Source organism: Ictidomys tridecemlineatus, chromosome 1 (genome assembly GCF_052094955.1).
Source record: "Ictidomys tridecemlineatus isolate mIctTri1 chromosome 1, mIctTri1.hap1, whole genome shotgun sequence".
Lineage (NCBI taxonomy): Eukaryota > Metazoa > Chordata > Mammalia > Rodentia > Sciuridae > Ictidomys > Ictidomys tridecemlineatus.
The window spans coordinates 148067489-148089397 of NC_135477.1; the positions used below are offsets into that span (position 1 = coordinate 148067489).

The following is a 21909-nucleotide window of genomic DNA, read 5'->3' on the forward strand; positions in this document are numbered from 1 at the left end:
ATCCAGATGTCCTTGTGTGTCATTTATTGGCTAATCTTTCTCCCGGCAATTTGAAATGGTACCTATAAGATATAGATCTTCCTGAATACTCTGTCCAAATCATAAATCAATTCTACACTATTACATCTCAGTTGTTTTACAGTAAGTCCTAATATCCGGTAGGCCAATTCTCTCCTAGCATTAATTTTTTTTCCAAAATTTTCTTGACTCTTCATATATTTCTCTTCCTGTGTGAATTTTCGAAGCCATTTGTTCAATTAAAACAAAGTTCCTGTTAGCTATATAATATTGACTCTTTTTATCTTAGAAGGGGATTTGTCCTCAACCACTGGAGTTACATTTTTAAGCTTTGTTCTCACCATTATATTTCTCTTGTTTTTACTGTTATGGTAAATTAAATCTACTTTTTTTCCATTGAACTTTCTCACTAGTGGTTGTATCAATACCAAGTTCATGTCTAACCATCTTTATACCTTCTCATTGTGTTCATAAAGATATTCTGGTTGGTTTGCTTGGATTCTTCAGGTATGGGATGCCATCATCTGCAAATAATTTCTTTTACTTTTTAATACTTCATTTCTTTGTTTTCTAATGACATCAGCTAGTATGTACAAATTGCTGTTAAGTACTAGCCACATTTCTCCTGGAAGCTAAAGGCAGTCTTTCTCTTCTTTTCAAGCACATTCATTTCTTAGAGAAAAACTAAAGCATGTTCTGTGTCACTGTCACTTTTTTCCGGAGATGTGTTATGCTCCTTTGAACTGAATTCTTTTTTTTTTTAATCCTAGTTTTCAGGGAACTTAACTTTATCCTTGAAAACTGTCTTTGTTTTGTCTGATTCTTCCTTCCTCAAGAACATTGATGACATGGATGTTTCTTATAAATTTTGTTGCTTTGGAGGTGGCCTTCATTTCTTTAATGGCCTAATTCTCTTCCATGTCATTTTTATCCTTTAGTCTATACATCTGTGCATTGAAATCTTGCTTTACACAGTTTAGTTTTCATTAAAATCCTTGCTTTCTTAGAGGAATCTATGGTGAACATGTCTCCCTTTGGAGTTTTATCTCCTCCCTGCCCCCCTCTATTTTGGAGTAGATTTTGTCAGATTAATTTTTTCCTTAAGAGTCTTAAAAATTGCTATAGGACAATTTGAAAGAAATTGGAAACTTGCTTCATAGTAAATTGTCTGACACGGTGTTTATGAATGATTTTGATGTTCCTCATTTTCAGGAGCAGCATTCCAAACACCCAGTTTCTTCTCATCTTTCTAAATAGTTATAAAGAGGAGAATTTCCATTTGCAAAAGAGGAATAATATAGGACCTAGCTTATAGGGTGGTTGTGAGGATGCAATGAAGACCTGTAAGTTCTAGAACACTGCCTGGCACATTTTTAACAGTTCAGTAAAATGGTAGTTATTTGTTGTAATAAATGCTACCTTTCATAATCACAGATGGAATTTGGTTCTATTCGTATTTGCTGTCTTTCACTTTGGATCTTTCTCCTTTACTCTGAAAGCATCCTAAAACCAGAAGTCATAATATAACCTGTTTCTCTCACAGGAAGACCAGATAGTATTGTGAAATTCACAAAGTAAGAGATAGAAGTCCCACACATATGAAGGATCTTAGAGGCACTTAGATCCTTAATATGTGTGGGACTTGTAGAAAGAGTCAATAGGAGTCCAGGGAACTGGAACAGTGGCCCAGAGGATCATAAGCAAATAGCAGAACCTCCCAGAGATGCAAGACCTGCCAAAGCAAGTCAGAGTCAAATTCTAGAGATTTAAGGAGGTTGCATCACTGTGTTTGGAAAGGAAATCAGTTCTCTAGGGAGGAGAGAGTGCTACATACTTCCATATACCCCACTGAGCCATGTGGCCCCCCACTATAGCTGTCCTTTCCTTGAAACCTGATAGTTTCGTGGGGGCTCATACAACATGCATTTTATTACTAAGGACTTAGTGGCTGACAGAGGTAGAGAGGCTGGCCAGAGTACTCAGAGTAGGGGCAGATCATAAATTTAAAGGCTCTTAACTATGATGGGCATTGCCTCTCTAGATCTCTTCTGTATTTTCATCCTTGTCCTGGGGGTAGTTTTAGTCTTCTTCCTCTAGTAGCAAGACGTGGGGTAGATCACAAATTTGTCACCTCTGCTTATTTGGTCTGGGGCTTCAGAACACTTACCCACGAATAAGCCTTAGTCCCAGTTTTCAGCTCACAGAAGCCTTTGCTGAAATCTTCCTTCTCGATATAAAGGGGAAAAGTCGATTTGCAAATCACCTATTAGACACTAGGCATTTGCTTGAGTTGCTAGAAGGAAGAAAAATTCCTGTTACAATGCAAGTAGCCCCTAAATACTATTTTAAGTACCTCGTGATATGGTTTCTTTTTTAATTAGTAACTCTAATGGCCTGAATTTGTTTTGTTGCATAATAGCAGCATATGGAGCAGTTCTACTCCCAGGTGTGTCATTGTCTGCATTTCACATCCAGAGTGAAGTCAATCATTAGAGATTATATCCATACCATCTGGAAACTGACTTCCATAAATTATTTTTTAGGTCTCCCTTGCCAGAATGAAATGAACAGAATTCAGAAGCTGAGCAAGGGGAAAAGCCTGTTGGGTAAGTACAATTTCTTGCCACCCGTTTAAACAACTAATTAAACCATCCATGTCCCTTGTAACGTTCAGCCCTGCAATGGTTATTCAATTAAGGCCAGTGTCTCATGAAGGAAATGTTTCGTTTTGGCCCAGGCCAAGCTCTCACAGGCAGCTGGTAGTATGCCGCAGACATCTGGCCATAAATGGGACTGGCTGGCTAAGAACTGCTGCATGCTCTACCACCGGGAGGAACCACAGGTCAGGCTGGGTCTAATGGGCAGCTCAGTCAAGCTGGAAAGCCAGTACCATCTCTCCTGCTAGGTCCTGCCTGATATTGGGCTACAGCAAAACTTGGCTTTCTCTTCTTTCAGGTAGGGGCATCAAATGGAGTTCTCAAATATTCTTTTTAGCTCTAAACGTATGAGGCCTATAAATGAGAGCATGTCTTCTAGTCTCCAAAGTAAGCTGTCCATTCAAGGGGGAAGACAAGTTGTACCCCCTTCAGAGTTTATCAATCAGGGAGGGCTGAGGGGTGTCTGCAATTTTCCCTATTTCTGCTTTCACCCAATCCCTGGAGGAAAGCGCTCAGGCTGTTTATAAACTGCTCATTTCACCTCCAGTGTTAAGGCATAGACAAGGGAGGTGTGCCTGTTTCCCTAATATGCAAGTCTGTGACACACTGGCCTGTTTGAGCCTTCCCGGCTCCACCACTTGGGGGAATGGTGGCATTCAGAAGAGGCTGTCACCAAGACATTGGAAACCTCATTTTCTGAAAAAAGGAGCCTACTTTGCTTTGCTTTGCTTTTTAAAAGAGCTGACAGCTGCAACACAATAATCCAGAATTCTCCTTGTTAAGCATGCAGAGGCAGGTGCGATCCCTAAGCAGCCTGCCGTTTCAGAAGTTTATCTAGTTATTTGAAAGAAACGGGCAAATTTTCTCGCAGACTGTAAAATGTAGCAGGCTATGGATTCTGGAGATTTCTTGATCACATCAAAGTAAATATTCTCTCTTCCTTCTACATTTGAAAATTACTTTTCTGGTTTGCTTCATACCTTTGACTTCTGACAACACCCCACTCAACTCAGAAAAGACTCTAAAGATGTCTTGATTTTTAACTTGGAGTCTAGGTTCTTCTCCTGTGTGAAAAAGACATCACCCTGGCCTGAAGACAAAGTGGCTGGATTCCTCCTGCTTACGTTTTCCAGTGCAGGGACTTAGGCTGACTGATCTTGCTCCTCCACATGAGATAACGTTTTGGATTTCAGTGACGTACCTAAGATCTACATGACATTATGCAATTAGTATATATATTTTAAAAAGTTTCCATGGGATATGAATATCTTGTTATTGCCTCATTATTTAATAATTAATGAGAAAACTATAAGGTCTGTCATCTGAGATGTCTCATTTTTCCATTTACCCTAGCACACGTGAATAAAATGCCTTTCTTTTCACATCTTGCATATACAGAGTTCATACTGGCTAAAAAAAAAAAAAAAGCCATTTATTTGCTTACCAATTATTTTATGCATGGGGAAATCTAATATAATAACCATACTAATATAATAACCATATTCAGGGATATTCAAGCAACAAATTATAATCAGTTATAATTACTCCCTACTTAGAAAAAGCAGTAATCTTGTTAAATTATAGATTTAGTGCAGCACCTGCTTCTTACCAACCCAGGGGCTCGGCCCAATTTTTATTTATTTGTTTTAGGTCGATTGAGTGCTGTTGTTTTCTAACTATAGCTCCAGGGGGAGGATCAACATTTCCCTACTCTCTGCTTGCTCTCTTTCTTTGCAGTCTTTGAGAATCTGTTCACAAATTTCTCTTTCCCTTGGTTTTGGGGACTATTGACAGCATGTATTTTCTCTATTTCCTTTTTTTCCCTTTGGTTTTGGGGACTATTGACAGCATGTACTATCTCTATTTCCTCTACCATTCTCTGAAAACTAGGGATAATGCACACTGGCATGTGCACCTAAGAGCCTCGAACTGGGGCATCAGCATCCTTTCCTTAGTGCTTACTATGGTGTTGAGGGTCCCCAGGGTACCTTCCTCTCCAGGATCTCATTTGATCTCTGAGACCCTGGTCATGTTGGAATAGTCTGGTGAGTAAAATGTTTAAATTCTGGTTCCAATTTATCGAAATGCCACACTCTTTTTCTGGGATCATTCCATGAAATAGAAAGTAGATTTGAAATCTCAGTCCCTCTAAAAGACACAGATATAAGATTAGGGAGTAGAAAGCCACAAAATTAGGGGCTTGTGCTCATGAGGTTGAGGCGAAGGTAACACTAAGAATCCTCCCACAGAAGATGAGCACACAGTCACGAAGCACACTCATATCTTGTTAGGAAAACAAAAACCGCAAAACAATCACAAAGACTGTCAGGTGGACATCAAACTTGTTAGTGGCAAAGCTAATTTAAAGAAAATTGTATTTCCTAAGTGCTAAAGGGAAAGAACTTTGAACCTACAATTTTAAACTTATCCCAGTGATCATTCAAGTGTGATGACAGAGTGATTCTCAAACTGAGAGTCAGTAGGCTTAACAATCATAGACTTACTAAAATAGCAATGAAGGATCTACTCTGCCAGGCAAATTATCCCAGAATTACAGATTCAACTACAAAAAAAAAAAAGAAAGAAATGACATGCTGCTCACTCTAAATAAAAATAGTCTACAAAAATATAGCAAACTGCTGGGTGTGGTGGTACACACCTGTAATCCCAGTGGCTTGGGAGGCTGAGGCAGGAGGAATACGAGTTCAAAGCCAGCCTCAGCAAAAGCAAGGCACTAAGCAATTCAGTGAGACCTGGTCTCTAAATAAAATACAAAATAGGGCTGGGGATGAGGCTCAGTCTGAGTGCCACTGAGTTTAACCACCAATATCCCCACCCCCACAAAAATAGCAAACCATAATTAAAATTTCAGATTATTGGGGGCAGTGAAGAAACATGGTATAAATGTGTGTGGGATTTTGTTTGTTTGTTTCTTCAGTAAGAAAGTATAAATTAACTTTAGATCTTGCTAGGAAAAACTGCTTCTCTAGAAAACTTAAAAGTAACCACAAAAATATTAAGATAGTTTTTAAATGCATAGAAAACATGGAGTAAATTAAACTGGATGATTTCCACAGAAGGCAGGAAATGGGAAACATAAGAGTAAGCCATCCATCATCACAATAAATGTAAATGGGCCAATCTCATTTATTATGAGACCAAAACTATTGATTGGTATTTTAAAAGAAAGTTAGACTTACAACAATTCCATGAAAGCTGAAGTTTAAAGATAGAAAATATTCCTTTTTATAAGTGTTCATATCTGCTTTTTAGAATGCAAAGTATTTGATTTTGTCAAAGAGTATCATCTTGTCAAAATGTTCCTTTTGCCCTATTATACCATCAAACTGATGATGTAATCACAACTTTAAAACAAATTGTCATAGAATTGCAAAGAAGAACTGTCATTTCCATAATCATACATAGAGCCTTGGAAAATTACAGTTCAACTAGACAAAAAAAGGATAGAGAAGAACTGAACAGCAAATTATCATTCACATTTATATATGTATCCTTGCAGATAGGCATAAAGTATACAGTCTTTCAAATATATATGAAATGTCCTTCCATGGACTATACCACAAAGTCAACAAATTTCAGATAAATAATAGAAGTAAAATGAAACTCAAAAGCACTGTGTACCAAAACCTATTGGAAACAACTAAGGTGAAGCTTAGAGGAATCTACTTACCTACTGGTGCATTTGTGGAAAATGAAGATCAAAATAAAATTAACAAGCTATAAGACAATACAGTAAACTGAAATGATAAGATTAAAGCATAAAACAATGAGATAATAAATAACACAACAGCAAATCAGAAGTGGTTTCTTTGAAAAAACTAATGAAATGGAGAAATCTGGGACAATGAGGTGAAAAAGCTCAAATATTTGAGTGATATAAATGGGAGGAACTCTGGATTTGTGGCTCTCAAACAGCTTGGAGGGTTTTTCAAAGCAGAGATTGCTGGGCCCCACCCTCTCAAGTTTTTGGCTCAGTGCTTTGAGCGTGAGGCCCCAGCATTTGTATTTCTAAGGGATTACCAGATTCTGTTGCTAGTCCTGGGGCCAAAGTTTGATAACTAGTGCTAAAAAAAAAAAAAAAATTAAACAATCATGAAAACCTAGATGGAATGGATACTATCAGTTACCAACTTTTGGTCACAAAAATGAGAGGACAGCAATAAGTCAAAACCATGAAATGAATCAAAATGTTGCTGTCACCTGCTGGAATAGGCAACAACAGGCCCAGAATATTTTTATGGAAAAATCCTCAAGGAAGATATCACTCTCATTTTATATAAAATGTCCAGCATATAGAAAATTACACAAGTCATTTTATAAATAAATTAGGAGGTTTTTGTTTTCGTTTTACAAAAAAATGGCTTTTAATAGTAACATGTTTATAAAAGAATCCACATTAAATCCACAGAAAGGAGCATTCTAAATGTTTTCCAGTATTCATTTCATTAATAGTATATAAAGATAAAAACCATGATTTTTCTCAAGTATTAATAAAAGCAATTAACAGTAGTACCCACTTAAAGGGAAATGTAAGAATTGATGAAAGAAGGAATCCCGACTAACCTTGGGCAAGTAATTTATCATTTCTTCCATTTGTAAACAGGGAGGTAGACACAGCACCGACACCTTTGGTGATACTAGGATGACGCTATGAAATAATGCAAGGAAAGCTCTTAGCTATCATTGCCTTTTTATAGGCAGGATGGCAGGGGAGGTGAAAGGCTGGCAACTATGTTCTCTGTGGTAATTTACAGAACACATTACTGCTCAGAAGTAAACACAGAAATTGATACATTTAGAAACTTTAATAGCAGTGTCATCATATGTGGTTGGACCAAGGATTGGTCCACAATAGATTGGAAGTTAAAACAAGTACGTTCTTCATTATAGAAGTTGAAAAAGCATTGCTTTAGATTCAGAATGACTGACATAAATCTGGACTTGATATTTACTAGAGGGTGCCTGAGGCAGATTACTTAATTTTCCCGTATTTCAGTTTCCTATTTACTAAAAAGTAGCAAGGATACATATGCCTTAGACTCATGGAGATTGTGTGTGTATACACATTTGTATATGTGCATGTCTTAGTGCCCAGAATACATGTCAGCATTCAATACCTGACAGTTATTATCAAGCCTTTTGGAAAACTGAGTTCAATTCATTTGGGCTCTTAAAGGCCATGTCCCTATAATCTTGACTAATCACCAAGCAGCCACATTCTCTCCTGCCAGCCCTGATGTGTGAATTCTCTTCTCTGTCTTGGATGGGATTAAACCTAAATGTGTCTGTGCTTCTCTGATTAAAGTTGGACTTCCTGTTCCCCTAGGGTCATTCATACCACGGTGCAATGAGGATGGCTATTACAAAGCCACCCAGTGCCATGGCAGCACAGGGCAGTGCTGGTGTGTGGATAAATACGGGAATGAGCTGGCTGGCTCCAGGAAACAGGGTGCTGTGAGCTGCGGTGAGTAGGACCTTCTGCATGAACTCCACAGTGACCCTGGGTGACCTTTGGGTCCTGGACATGGAAGGATCACAGAAGAATTTCAAGAGTTAGCTCTGGTCTTCAACAAGTTTACGATAGATACACATGAACCCAAAAGTTGAAGGGGCTCACCCATTGCTAATTTTGCAAGGGGTAGGACCTGTGGGTTAGACAACAGTTTTTGACAGGGAACTGTCAGTGGCACAGAGAAATAGGCTGTTGTCACTTCTCACTTAGGATTGTAAATCTCCTAAGAATGTAGAATCAACTAAAAAATCTGAGGGTTCATATCCAAACAGCTTATGGTGCATGCTGTAGAGACTCACCCTCCCTGGGTGGTGATGAGATTTACATCATCAGAAGTAATTTCCATGCATTGTACCCTACCATTTAAGTCTCAGGCAGAAGGAACCTCCCAATGTGGGACATGAGATATAAGTAGAAACCAACCTGAAACCATTTTTTTTTCCCCTGTGTCAGAAGAGGAGCAGGAAACCTCCGGGGACTTTGGCAGTGGTGGCTCCGTGGTCTTGCTGGATGACCTAGAGGATGAACGGGAGCTGGGACCAAAGGACAAAGGGGGGAAGCTGAGGGTGCACACCCGAGCTGTGACAGAGGACGACGAGGATGAGGATGATGACAAAGAAGACGAGGTTGGGTACATATGGTAGTGCCCCCATGAGGAAGAGGACATGCGTTTTGCTCAATATTGCAAGACACTTCCTGTTCCTGCATTTGTATCTAAGACTCCAAGGCACCAAGGTCTTCTCCACTGTTGCTCTCTGTACCCAACCTAAGGTTTGGAAGTCAACTGCTTGTCCCCAGAGCTTTCTGATTTTGCATACAGTTGTGTGGGAGAAAGGTGTTGTTTTGGGTTTTACTTTTATTATTTTTTTTCTTTTTTATGTTTTTGACAAGAGAACGGTTGGCTTAATTAGAGCCTCCTTCCCTCCTGTGAGATTTCTGCCACAAGCATGTGATTTATTGGAATTCCAGCAGTGCAGGGAGCCCCCACCCTCTGAAACGTCAAAGACCCTTTTTGATTACCCACATCGGTGGTTATCACAGCATGGTTCCCAGCCTTACGGTGTCTCAGTGCTTTTCTTGTGTCCTGTAGATGTCGTGGAAAACACACCACACTGTACCTTTTCCTCCTGCCCCACCACCCCTGGTGTTTATTATTAAAAAGATTTTTTTCCACATCACTATACCCGGCTTCCTACAAACAACAGCCTTAATTCAGTCAAAGAGTCCCTTTGGGGAACTCATCTTCTTTATTAAAAATTGGTGTCTGAATGATTCTTTCTGCATGTGCTTACATATGCATGTACAGGGGAGACCATATGTACATGCATTGCACAAACACACACCTCTGAGAAAAAGTGTCTGGTTAGCTATTAAAAATTCATTGAAAAACAATAACAAATTTGTCAACTTGTCCAGACCTGGAACACAATTTCTAGAATAAGAAAAATTTGTATCAAAGTCCTATTTTGCACTAACAGTCAACACTTGTAGCCTGCAGGCTGAGGAGGTTTCTTCTCTATGCATTAGCAGAGTTACTGGAAGCCTCTTTGATTTGGATAAGCCTCCATTTGCCTGAATCATTTTCCTTGCAGAAGCCATGCAACTCCCGCTCGGGCAGCCTCACAAGCCATCCTCATCATTTTCAGCTCAAAGCCCCCCTCAGGCTGCAGCAGCGCTGTCTGTTGCATCTCCCTTCCCTTCCCTACCTACTCAAGGGCTTTTTCTAAGGTGTGCACACACTCACCCTGTTCTCTGAGAAGATAGTACCATGGTATTCCTTAGAAGAAAAACAATTAGGGTTCTTAATATTTTGCTTTCCTGCCTTTCTATCCATGAATTGTGATGAGGGTACAAAAGTTGTAGAGATTATTTTTTTCTCACTCTCCATCCTTTGTAAAGAGTCCCAAATGGAGTCCTAGAAAAAAATTTCATAGAAACACATGGATGCTAGGGCTAGGTTTTTAAGTGCTGGTCCTCCCCCTCCCCCTCCCCACAAATGTCTGGATAACTACTGAAGAAAGCTTTTCACCATTGCATTTTTCTTCCTTGTGATTGGAGTCTAGTTCCAAATTTGGTAGGGGCATCGTCTGTATATCCTTTAGGATTTTTCTTGCGCAAGTACCAAAGAGTAGTCTTCACAATGGCCCCATTCCATAAGCTCCTCTATTGGTTTTCTACAGACCCGTTTACCCTAACCAGCCAGGGCCACATCTCTCTGGTCTTCCACATGAGCTTCAACCAAGCCACAAGACAACCACATCAACTCAGGCAAAAAGTATATTTGGCCAAATCATGCTCACCGTGTGGCTGGCCAGCCCTCAACCCGCCCCAAATTGACCATTCGGTATGTAGTAACCTACAAAAATTAGCATTTTCCACTCCTTGCGATAGACTGGACAAAGTGGCATTCTCCTCTGAGTTGGTCCCAGATGGAAAATGAATATACTTAGTGTTGCTAACTCCTTCGGCTTGGAAGATACAAATTACAGCCAGGATCCTGAGGATCTGTGTATACTCTCCCCAAGTAGAGACCACAGGCAAGCTCTGCATTGGGATCTCAACTCCATCACCTCTGTTTCCATATTTTTTTCCTCAGACAAAACTCTGAGAGCATAGTTTAGAAGACAGGTGTTTAATTGCCGCTAAATTACAATAGAGTACATTAAAAATAAGACATATTAAAGAATCTCAGGTTAGACCATCAAAGAAAACCATTGTTACTATTTCCTCAAGCTTGGAAAAATGCACAAGAGAACAAATTAAAATTGACAAATTGATTTCACTTAGAGAAACCTCTGTGATCAGAGTGAACCACTGATTTTAATTTGCCTAATTATCTTATGACAAGTATCAAATTAAGATGACACTTAAAGATCCTTAGCATTAACTTAATGATGGAGAAGAGTGCTCTGTAGGCAATTCCCAGGAAGGTAATGAGATGCCATTTTCACAGATATTCCAAGAAGATGTTTTGATTCATTAAAATATTAAATAAAAAGCCCTCTTAAGACTGGACCCCAAACCAATGAAGCAACATTAACAATGCTTTTCATGCCTTACTTTAGATTTTGAGATTTTGAGTTACCCAATCCTTAAAAGTCAAATTTTTATTTTTTCAAATGGGTCCTTTAGTTACAGTGACCAAGTATACCTAAGATTGATTTTTTTTTAAAAAAAGAAAATAGTATTATTGATAATCCAGTCCCTTTTTGAGACAGATGTTGAGTTGGATTCTCACTCATTTTGGGAAACTCTGTAGAGAGAATAGTTTCATTCTTATTTTATAAATAGTTCTTTACTTAATTCCATTACTGTGGCAGCCAATTTGAGCCTCAGAATCTTCTTCCACCATGGTTAGTTGTCTGCCATGTAAATGTCTTTTTGTTTCTACAAATATTTTCTAGGCATGGGAATACCTTAATACTGGATTTGAGGGGTTTTATCAGTTTCTCCTCCTTTATGCCCCTTTCCCTCCCCCCAGAAACAAGTGACCACATGTGTCTCCAGGTCTGCCCCTCTGCTCTTCCCAGGATGCCATGCACATTTGGTTTCAGTTCCGCTTTATCTTGACCACACTGCACAGCAACATCCAAGAGCCCTTTCTACAGTGGGTGGTTTTGGTCTTTTTATACCTTTTTCTCAAAGTCACTGATGTTTGTCCCTGTTAAGTGTGTAGCGTTGTAACAAGAGCCCATCAAATCCAAAGTGTCAGTTTGTTGTCCCTATTGTAGATGAAATAGTGATGTAGAAAAACTAGTATTCTGAATGCTTTTCCACATAGACTTATCTGGAATGTGAACACAACTCTTTGGTTAAGAGCAAATGCTTAACTGTAGTCCTGAGTAGGTGCATTTCTGTCTGTCTCAATAAATTTTACTTTGTCTGCAATGCCTAAGTGTTCTTACTGTGTTAGCTTGGATGTGAACTTACCACATCACCACACAATTACTATAGAACAGTCTGGGCAGCCAAAGGGAATTGCCACCAAGGTCCTCGCGCAACACTGCCATCATGGGGAAGTTGATCTGCTCGTGGTACACCTCCTGATCTTACTTATCACTCCCTGGCACATGCATGTGCTGTCTCTGCTCAAAGCCATACCACATGGCCCCTCTGTTAGCTGCTATTACTTGTCTCAGGCCCCAACTTTATTCCTTATCCACCAGATGTCCCTACTGACATCCTATTTACAACTTTACTTATTCCCTTCCTCTCCAGCCAGTTATTCTCCTGTACTCCTTGGGGGGAGGGGCATTTCTCCTTTTTACAAAGACCCTAACTTCTGCTCCATTCATAAAGTTACACACCAGACGCTTGTCAAACATCCCTAAGTACCCAGATTAGAACAGCCACTATTCCCTCTTCACTTTTATCCTCACTGGGGAAAGTGTGTCTATGACTTAATTACAACTTGAGTGAGTAATTTCATCATAAACTGAGGTAGAAATTATCACATAAATAATTCCATTCCTTTACCCCATGGATGAGATTTTACAATTTACACATTGACAGTTCAAGAAAAAGTGCTTCATATATTCACAGAGTAACTAATGTCAGGAGAAAAAAATGACTAAAAGGACGCCTCCAAGGTAGTAAATGGTCCATTCAAGAGTTGTCAGCCTTTGCAGACATACCCCAAAGTCCTCTGCAATGAGCAGGTGTTTTATAAGCAAAGCACCATATTTCTTTTCTTTTTATGGGTACAAGATATTGAACCCAGGGATGCTTAACCTCTGAGACAGATCCCCAGCCCTTTTTATATTTTGAGTCAGGGAATTGCTAAGTTGTTTAGGGCTCACTAACTTGCTGAGGCATGCTTTGAACTTTTGATCCTCCTACCTAGGCCTCCCGAGCTGCTGGGATTTCAGGTGTGCTCCACCATACCCAGTCAAAGCCCCATAATTACAAAGCCTAAAGTTACACCTTCCTGGATGGCACCTTGGTTCTTTTAAGGCTGAGACCAAGAGAAAGAGACCAGAAGCCAGGTCTTCATCTTTGGTTTTGCGCCTAAGCAAAAAGGTAGTAGTAATTTCTGAATACGTTTGACCCTAGATTTGTTTTGATGCAGTTATTCAGAGAAAGGGGAAGATTTCAAAATTTATTCAATCACCAGGCCCTTCTAGTCTCATTAGTAGATTTATAGACTGATCCAAGTTGGATGAATGTATGTCAATGTGGGTAGGCCAAACTTAGTTCTACGAATGTAAAAATAGAACAACTGTCTGCTCTGTAGAGTTATCTCCTTGATAAAAGACACAGTAAAGCATTGTGACAAAAGTAGGTGGAGGGATGTCATCACCAATGCCAGTGGCTACCCAAACCTTAGTAAAGCTTGCCTTCCTTTGTTCCTTTACCCATCATTTCCTGGATTTTCTCCTACCCCTTGGGCCATTCATTTTCCATCTCCTCAATATCCTTTTGTTCAATCCATTGTTAATATTGCTGGTACTCAGATCTGCATTCCTGATCCACTACACTTTAGTTTTCCATGCTTTCTCTGGATAGTCTTATGCCTATGGTTTCGAACCCTGAAGAAGACTTAGTGGGTATCTTCAGGTTTTGACTTCTCCTTTCTCAACCATCATCTGCTATTTATATTATTCTACTTGAATTTCCCACTGGAATCTCAATTTGAAGGCTTAAAAAACTAGAAAAATGGTGAATATGCCTATGCAATAGGTGTCTGCAAGGCTTTTCTTAAGTCCTAACAAACACAAGCCATAAAGAAAAAGATGAATAAGTGTGCTTCCATAAAAATTAATGACACATCATAAACAAACCTAAAATATAAACAAGAGGCTAAAGAAGATATTGGTGACATAAAACAGATGAAGGATTAGGGGATAAAGTATCTTTTTAAAACTCCTATAAATTCATAAGAAAAATACAGCCAACAGACGAGTGGATAAAAGATAAAATCAAGCAATTCATAGAAAACATACAAAAGGCAATGAAACCATGCCCAATTTCACCCATGATTGAAGAAATGGAAATTAAAGCAATGGTGTATTAGGTATCACTAAGAAAAAAAAAATCACCATCATGTCAAGTGTGGATGTGAGTGTGGGCTAAGGGGTGTTCCTGTGTACTGTGGAGTCATGTGAAGGGCAGTTTGGCAATTGCTACCAATGTAAGGATGTACACTCTAGGACCTAGAAATTTCACTTCTCATTAGCCACTCCCAGAGGGAAAAAAATTATAGCAGTTTACAAGGATATCTGTAAAAGTATCCATTGCAGCATCACTTGTTAGAATGGAGAATTGAGAAAGAAACTACCCAGCAAAAGGGACCGTGAGTGAGTTTATACTCTGATGAAAAAGAATGTAGTAACTTTATATGTACTGACTTAAAAACCTCTAAAATGTTAGTTATATGAGGGTAAAAGTCAAGGGACAAAGTATGAAATATACAAGTTATTTATCTAAAAAGTGATACTTCTTGGGGCAGAGGTAGAAATGCACAGAAGGAGGACTTAAAGGGTACACACCAACCTGACAACAGAGTAACCTAAGGGAAGAACAGGGATTGGGGCTGGTGGCCCATGAGGGCATGGACATGAGCCTCATTTCTAAGTTTTGTTTTGTCACAAAGCAATACATCATATCATCTTGTGTGATTTTAAGAAAATAAGAAAAACAGCATTCATCATTCACAATGCCTCTTCCCCAGCCCTGAGTCTCAGGAATGGCACTGCCATCTGTGCCTCTCTCTCCCACTCAACCAGCGAGAAGTCAGTGGATTCTGTCAATTCTAAGCATCTCTTCCTCTCTGCCCCATCGCCTCTCAATTTCTTCACTAGTGACTGTTCTTGCCCAGCTCCATTCCATCTTCCCTGATGCTGCCACCAGAGTAATTCTCAAGGGCAAAATTGATTGTGTCACTGTCCCCACTTAATTTCAAGTTTTCCATCAATTTGTGGTCCAAATATAAACTACAGTAGTCCCACCTTATCTGCGAGGAATATATTCCAAGAACTCTAATAGATACCTGAAACTGTGGTTAGAACTAACACCATGGTTTTTTGCTATGCGTACATACTTAAGATAAAGTTAAGCACAGTAAGAGATTAACAGTAAGAGAACAATTAAAATAGAACAATTAAAACAATGTTATTATAATAAAAATTATGTGAATATTGCCCCCCACCAATACCTTGTTGCACCAATACCTTCTTGTAACGATGTGAGATGATACGGTGATGATGTGATTAGACAAAGTGAGGTGAATGGCATGAGCACTGTGATGCATGATCAGTCTAGTCTTGACTTTATGACTTTACATCAGAAAGGAGGATCATCTGTTTGGGGTTATTCTGGTTCAAACTGCAACAAGGTTGATGATAATCAGGAACAGATGATGTAAATAATTGGGGATCCTTGATAGTTGCAGGGTGGTTGGGGTTTTTTTGTTTTGTTTTGTTTTGTTTTTTGCCAAAGTCTTTTAGAAAAACAGTGTATTGGAAGTTGTTTTCTATTTCTTTTTAATTCATAAATGTGTTGCTGAAGAGATTGTAAGCCATTAATGACCATCTGGGTGACTTTAATACAGGAACACCCTGCTGCATTCCATACAAGGATCATATTCCATAATTTTGTCCTAATGTCGATGTGAGTGTATTTTGTATATTTCTATGTAATATGAAACATTTTGGCAAATTTCAGTAATGTCCACAGTGCTCATTCTGTTTAATTTTCTCCTTCTTTCTCTTTAGATAACTCCATAAGTTCTTCCAATTCCTGTTAATAATTGTCACTGGCCTTCAGTATGTTCTTCCACTTCTTCATTAAGTGTGTCAGCAAATCCTTCTCTACCAACTTGTCTTGCTATGTAAATGATTTTTCTAACTTCTCCATCAATCCCTAGGAAGCCTTTAAAATCATTCATAACTTTATAAGTTCTCCCAGTAGACATGTATGGTTTCTCATTTTAATACATCCATTGCAGCTTTGATGAATGTTTGTGTGTCAGTAGTTGTGAATGATTTCCAGCACTGCCTTATATCAAAATTAGGATCTGTATCAATTGCTGACTGAATGTGATCAAGGGCCAGGTGGGGGGTATGTGACCTTGGCAGCCCTATCTATGGTCAAGTGGCAGAAGCATTGGGGTTGTATTTCGAGATAAAATTATAATCTTGACATTTTCATAACAAACAGATTCAGGATGATTAGGTACAGTGCCTACTATTAATAGGACTTTAAATAACAACTTTTTCCCTTTTAGATATCTTTTCCCTTAGCTTAGTAAAGCATCAATAGAACCATTCCATTAATAAGATGGCTGACACCCATGCTTTCTGATAATGTTGTTAGATAATTATTGCTTTTGAAAATATATGGGTTCTTTGCTCACATTTCAAATTCTAACTTTCCCCCCAAGAACCTCTAGTTCTTTCAAAGGAATGGAAACTTGACTCAATTAGTCATTGTTTAGAAACTCTTCTAGATTGTTCTCAGAGGAACAAGCATGCCTCTACTCTTCCTCTGGCACCCTATACACCTCTGACATAGCGCTTGTTTATTTCCCATGTTCAACTGTTCATTCAAATAAAAGCTGTTGGAAAATGAGTGATGACAAAATGGTGAACTAGGAAGCTCCCCAGCACTATCTGCCGCAAAGACACACACACACACACACACACACACACACACACACACACACACACACACATAACCTTATGGGAACTCTGTAAAATAGGTAAAGGTTTGCATCAATTAAGTGAATTTCCAATCAAGAAATGGGTACATTGAAAACGGAGATCTTATAGTGATTTTACTGTTGATCCCCTGCTTGGTATAGTATGGTCTTGTTCTACAGAAGGTTGCAGCCTAGTAACCAATCCCCTACCTCAACCAGAAGAAACAGAGTAGATCTTATTTGAAATTGCCTAATCTTTTTGAAGCCTACATAAAGAACTTCACTTGAATCTCTGGTAGGCAAAAGGAGCAGGCAATTTTCATGAAAGGTCCAGTAGACCTACAGACATACACTTGCCTGGAACAAGAGGTTATGAGTACAGGAATGCAGTAGGCCACTTAAGATTCCAAGGAGAGGCTTCTTTAAAAAATTAGGAGAAGCTTCTTTGGAAAAATGACATTCAAAAGCAGCTATGCATATGGAGGTTTTGAAAAAGCCATACATACAATCCCAGTCAAGACAAATAACTCAGGTAAAACAAATGAGTGATACAACCTTAAATTTCCAGCCTGAGTTAATTCCAAGACGGAGATATGCCTAATTAATTAATCAAGGACTACCCTGGCACAATGCCAATCTGAAAAGAGAGGTGGCAGGGTTTTTTTTTTTTAACAATATACCTGATTTTCAACGATGACAAAAACCAAGGTATACAAAGCAATATAGAAACATGACCCATTTAAAGGAGTCAGGAGCTGCCATATAGAAGTTGAGCACCCTTAGCCTTGAGTGGTGGAGGTGTGGAGACTGGTTTCCACTGTGTGTGGAAACAGGTGGATAAAAAAACAAAGGAAAATGATGTTTTGTTTTGTTTATTTTTTTTCCAATGGCGATTGAATTCAGGTACACTTGACCATGGGCCACATCCCTAGCCCTATTTTGTATTTTATTTAGAGACAGGGTCAAGACAGGGTCACTGAGTTGCTTAGTGCCTTGAAGTTGCTGAGGCTGGCTTTGAACTCAAGATTCTCCTGTTTCAGCCTCCCAAACTGCTGGGATTACACCACTTCCAGCTGGAAAATGATACTTGAAAAAAATGAGAATATGATCAAAATAGAAATTATGAAAAGGAAGCAGGCAAATTGGGAGCTGATAAACACAATAACTGAGCCAAAAATTCATAAGAAGAGTTTACTAGACTATTTAAGCAGGTAGAGGAAACAATCAGTAAACTTGAAAATATGACATTTGAAATGTTCAGTAGGAGAAACAAAAAAGAAAAGGGAATGAGTGAAACTGAACTCCTCCAGGAGTTAGAGGCCACCATGAAGTGAACCAATAGGCATATTTGGGGAATCCAAGAAGAAAGGAAGGAAGGGATACAGATATTACTGGTGGGGGTCGTGGGGAGGGGAATCCTAACTTTAAGGAAAGTCATGAATCTACAAATCCAAGCAGCACCATGAACTTCAAGTAGGACAGACTTAAAGAGACATATTCAAGGCTGTTATCATCAGACTATTCAAAGTCAAAACCAAAGAGAGAATCTTGAAAGCAGCGTGAAAGAAGTGACTCGTCATAGACAAAGGATCCTTAATAAGATTATAAGGTGGTTTCTCAGAAACCTTGTAGAACTGAAAGCAGAGGAATAATATTTAAAGTGCTCAAAGAAAAAAGTCCAATCTGTTTACCAGGAAGTCTAAATCCAGTAAAAGTATCCTTTAAAAATGGGAGAAATTAGGCCACTTCCCAGATAAACAAAAGCTGGGGAATTTCTGGATCATTAGATTGTCCCTCTAAGGAATGCTAAGTGAAGTCAAGTTGATCTGAAACAATGCTAGGTAGTAAACCAAAGCCATACAAAGACAAAAAAGTTTTCTGGTAAAGGTACTGCATGGTCAAATTAAAAAACAAACAAACAAACAACAACAACAAAAAAACAGTACACTTGTAATTTTGGTTCCTAACACTTTTATTTCTATGGGGTTATTTATTTATTTGGTACTATAGATTGAATCAGGGGTCCTTTACACTTAGTTACATCCCCAGTCTGCTTTATTTTTATTTTAATTCAGGATCTTTCTAAGGTGCTTAGGGCCTCACTAAATTGCTGAGGCTGGTCTTGGACTTGTGATCCTTTTACCTCTGCCTCTCAAGTTGCTGGAATTATAGGTGTATGCAAGTGTGAGTGGCCAAAATTCTGAAAAGAAAAAATATGTTGTGATACTGGATTTGGTAAAGATTTCTTGGATGTAACACTGCAAGTGCAGACAATAACAGAAAAAAAATAGGCATAACTTTATAAAAATTAAAACCTTTTGTGCATCAAAGGACACTATCAATAGAATAAAAAGGCATCCCATGAATAGGAGAAAATTCTTTATCACCATTTCACCCAGCTATCCCTCTTCTTGGTTTATTCTCAAAGGACTTAAAATCAGCATACTACAATACAACAGCCACATCCATGTTTATAGCAGCTCAATTCACAATAGCTAAACTATAGAACCAAACTAGATGTCCTTCAATAGGTGAATGGATAAAGAAAATGTGGTATATATACACAATGGAATATTACTCACCTTAAAGAAAAATAAAACTATGGAATTTTCAGGTAAATGGATGGAACTAGACAATATCATGCTAAGTGAAATAAGCCAATCCCCCAAAACCAAAGGCCATATGCTTTCTCTGATAAGTGGATGCTGTTTCATAGTCAGGGGAGGGGGATGGAAGAATGAAGAAACTTTGGATTGGGCAGAGGGGAGTGGTAGAGGGGTGAGGTGGTGGGGATGGGAAAGACGTAGAATGAGACAGACATTATTACCCTACATACATTTGTGATTATACTACTGGTGTGACTCAGCACCACGTACAGCCAGAAGAATGAGAAGTTATGCTCCATTTGTGTACAATGTCTCAAAATGCATTTTACTGTCATGTATAATTAATTAGAATAAAATTGCAGCTGGGGGGTGGACCATGGGAATTTCCCTTTTAATGGGTTTAGAGTCTCAGCTTTGGCTGATGAAGAAGTTCTGGAGATGGATAGAAGTGATGGCTACATAGCAATGAGTGTATACTTCATCCCATATCATGTACACTGAAAAAAAATGGTCAAAATAGTAAGTTTTATGCTGTGCATAGTATGTGACAGGATTTTTTAGAAAAGAGAAAAATTTCTTTCTGTCCTGCTGTTTCTCCTTCTCAGTGCTCAAAACATGGCAGGTGACCAGTATTGTCTGTTGGATGAATATGAATAAGCAAATAGTAAAAGAAGCAAAAAAGACTGGCCAATTAATTCTGCCTGAAAAGCTTTTTGTTTTTTTAAGACCTCATAGGAAGGATGACATTTGATCAATAACTTTCCACAGTTTGAATTCATAAAAGTTGAATTTTTAAAATAGCTCTATTGAGTTATAATGCATTTGGTAAGAAACCATCCATTTTAAGTGTGACTTTTATTAAATTGGTGGTAATTAACCACACCACATCTGATTTTCCAACATTTCCACTTCCCCAAGAAGAAACCCCAGGTTCTGTTTCACAGTCCTTCCCTTTCCCACCCTGAGCCCCAGGAGACTGCCAACTACTTCCTGTCTTTCATGAACTCTTGGTATTAATAGAGTGGCACATGTGGGCTTTATATAGGACCACTGATGACAAATCAGCTCTCAGGGCTTTCTATTGTTCACAGCATGAAGATTACAGATTCAGATGGTAACCCTGGTGCTAAGTAATGATCTGTAAGGTTTTCCACCATGGGTTTGAGAGTTAAAACAGGTAACAACATGTGCCCTCCAAAGTCAGAAAGTAGTTCTCTCTCCCTGACATTCCTGCTATTCTACCCTAATATTCCTGGTTTAACCATTCACCACCCACCTTTTCCTTCTAAAAAGAACTGAAAATGTGATTATTTGCAATAAAAAATTCTTTTCTCTCTTATTTTCCACTAATTTGAATTCTATCTAAACTTACTTTTAAGAAGTTTATCCAATCTACATTTACTTTAAAAAATCATATCACTAATCACATTCAGGAAAAAAAATTGAGACTAATTAAAACTCAAGTCTCAGTTCTCATGAAAATTCTGATCACTTCTTAAAATAGAGATCTGGATGCTATGTCTGTGTAATCTGATGTGATCTGATGATGTGGCTTGTAGATCTGAGGCTCAAGGCAGTTTTCATTCACCTTTTGATTATTGTTGCCTGTTTTCAAAAATCAAAAGTTATGTCAATTTAAGTCTACTCAGAAGCCCACATTCTTCTCACATCGAGAAGAACACTGTCAGGTACTATCTTTGAAAGCTAGAAAAAAAAAATAGTGCCTTAAGTTTTGTCCCATCATCCCAGATATCATCTGTCTAATGTCCTATCTATAGGACAATATTGTCCCAGTGTCCTATGTATAGGACATTTTTTTTTTGGTAACTAGATTGAATCCAGGGTATCTCAACCACTGACCTACAGCCCTAGCCCTTTTTTTATTATTATTTTGAGACAGGGTCTCATTAAGTTGCTTAGGGCCTCACTACGTTGCTGAGGCTGGTTTTGAACTTGCAAATCTCCTACCTCAGCCTCCTGAGCCATTGGGATTACAGGTGTGCACCACTATGCCAGGCATACATTTTGTTCTTAATGATAATAAAAGATACTTAAACTCTTGATTATGATTTCCAACCTACTTTAATGCACCTGTGTCAATTTCATTTGCAGAATTGAAAGTTTGGGACTTAATGAATTTGTAGAGCGATGCTATGAGAACACTGTATCCAAAATAGTCAAAGTGCAAACTTGGTACAGAACTGTTTGTCATGGGACAACTGGTGTAGGTTTAAGTTGGGATAAAAGGGAAATGTTGATAACTACAATTTGATGCTAATACTGTAAGCTGCTTTTATGTCTAAATTATCTCATGGAATTCTCATGATAGTTCTGTGGATAGATACAATGATTCTTCTTATTTTATAGAGAAGTTAAGCAATTTTCTAAAATCACACAGCTAGTTAATGGCAGTGAGGATCTAAAATCCACATAGGTAGTTTCCAAAGCTCATGCAAT

At 38.5% G+C, this 21909-nt stretch overlaps 1 protein-coding gene across 1 annotated transcript in view; it reads left to right on the top strand.

Moving 5' to 3' along the window:
- Window positions 1-12096, top strand: part of Spock1 (SPARC (osteonectin), cwcv and kazal like domains proteoglycan 1) — a 498332-nt gene extending 486236 nt beyond the window's left edge. The window contains exons 9-11 of the mRNA XM_013361913.4: window positions 2562-2624; window positions 8023-8160; window positions 8662-12096. Coding sequence (XP_013217367.2) covers window positions 2562-2624; window positions 8023-8160; window positions 8662-8852 — 392 coding nt within the window. The 3' untranslated portion in view covers window positions 8853-12096. The remainder of the gene's footprint in view (window positions 1-2561; window positions 2625-8022; window positions 8161-8661) is intronic.
- Window positions 12097-21909: the final 9813 nt, after the last annotated feature.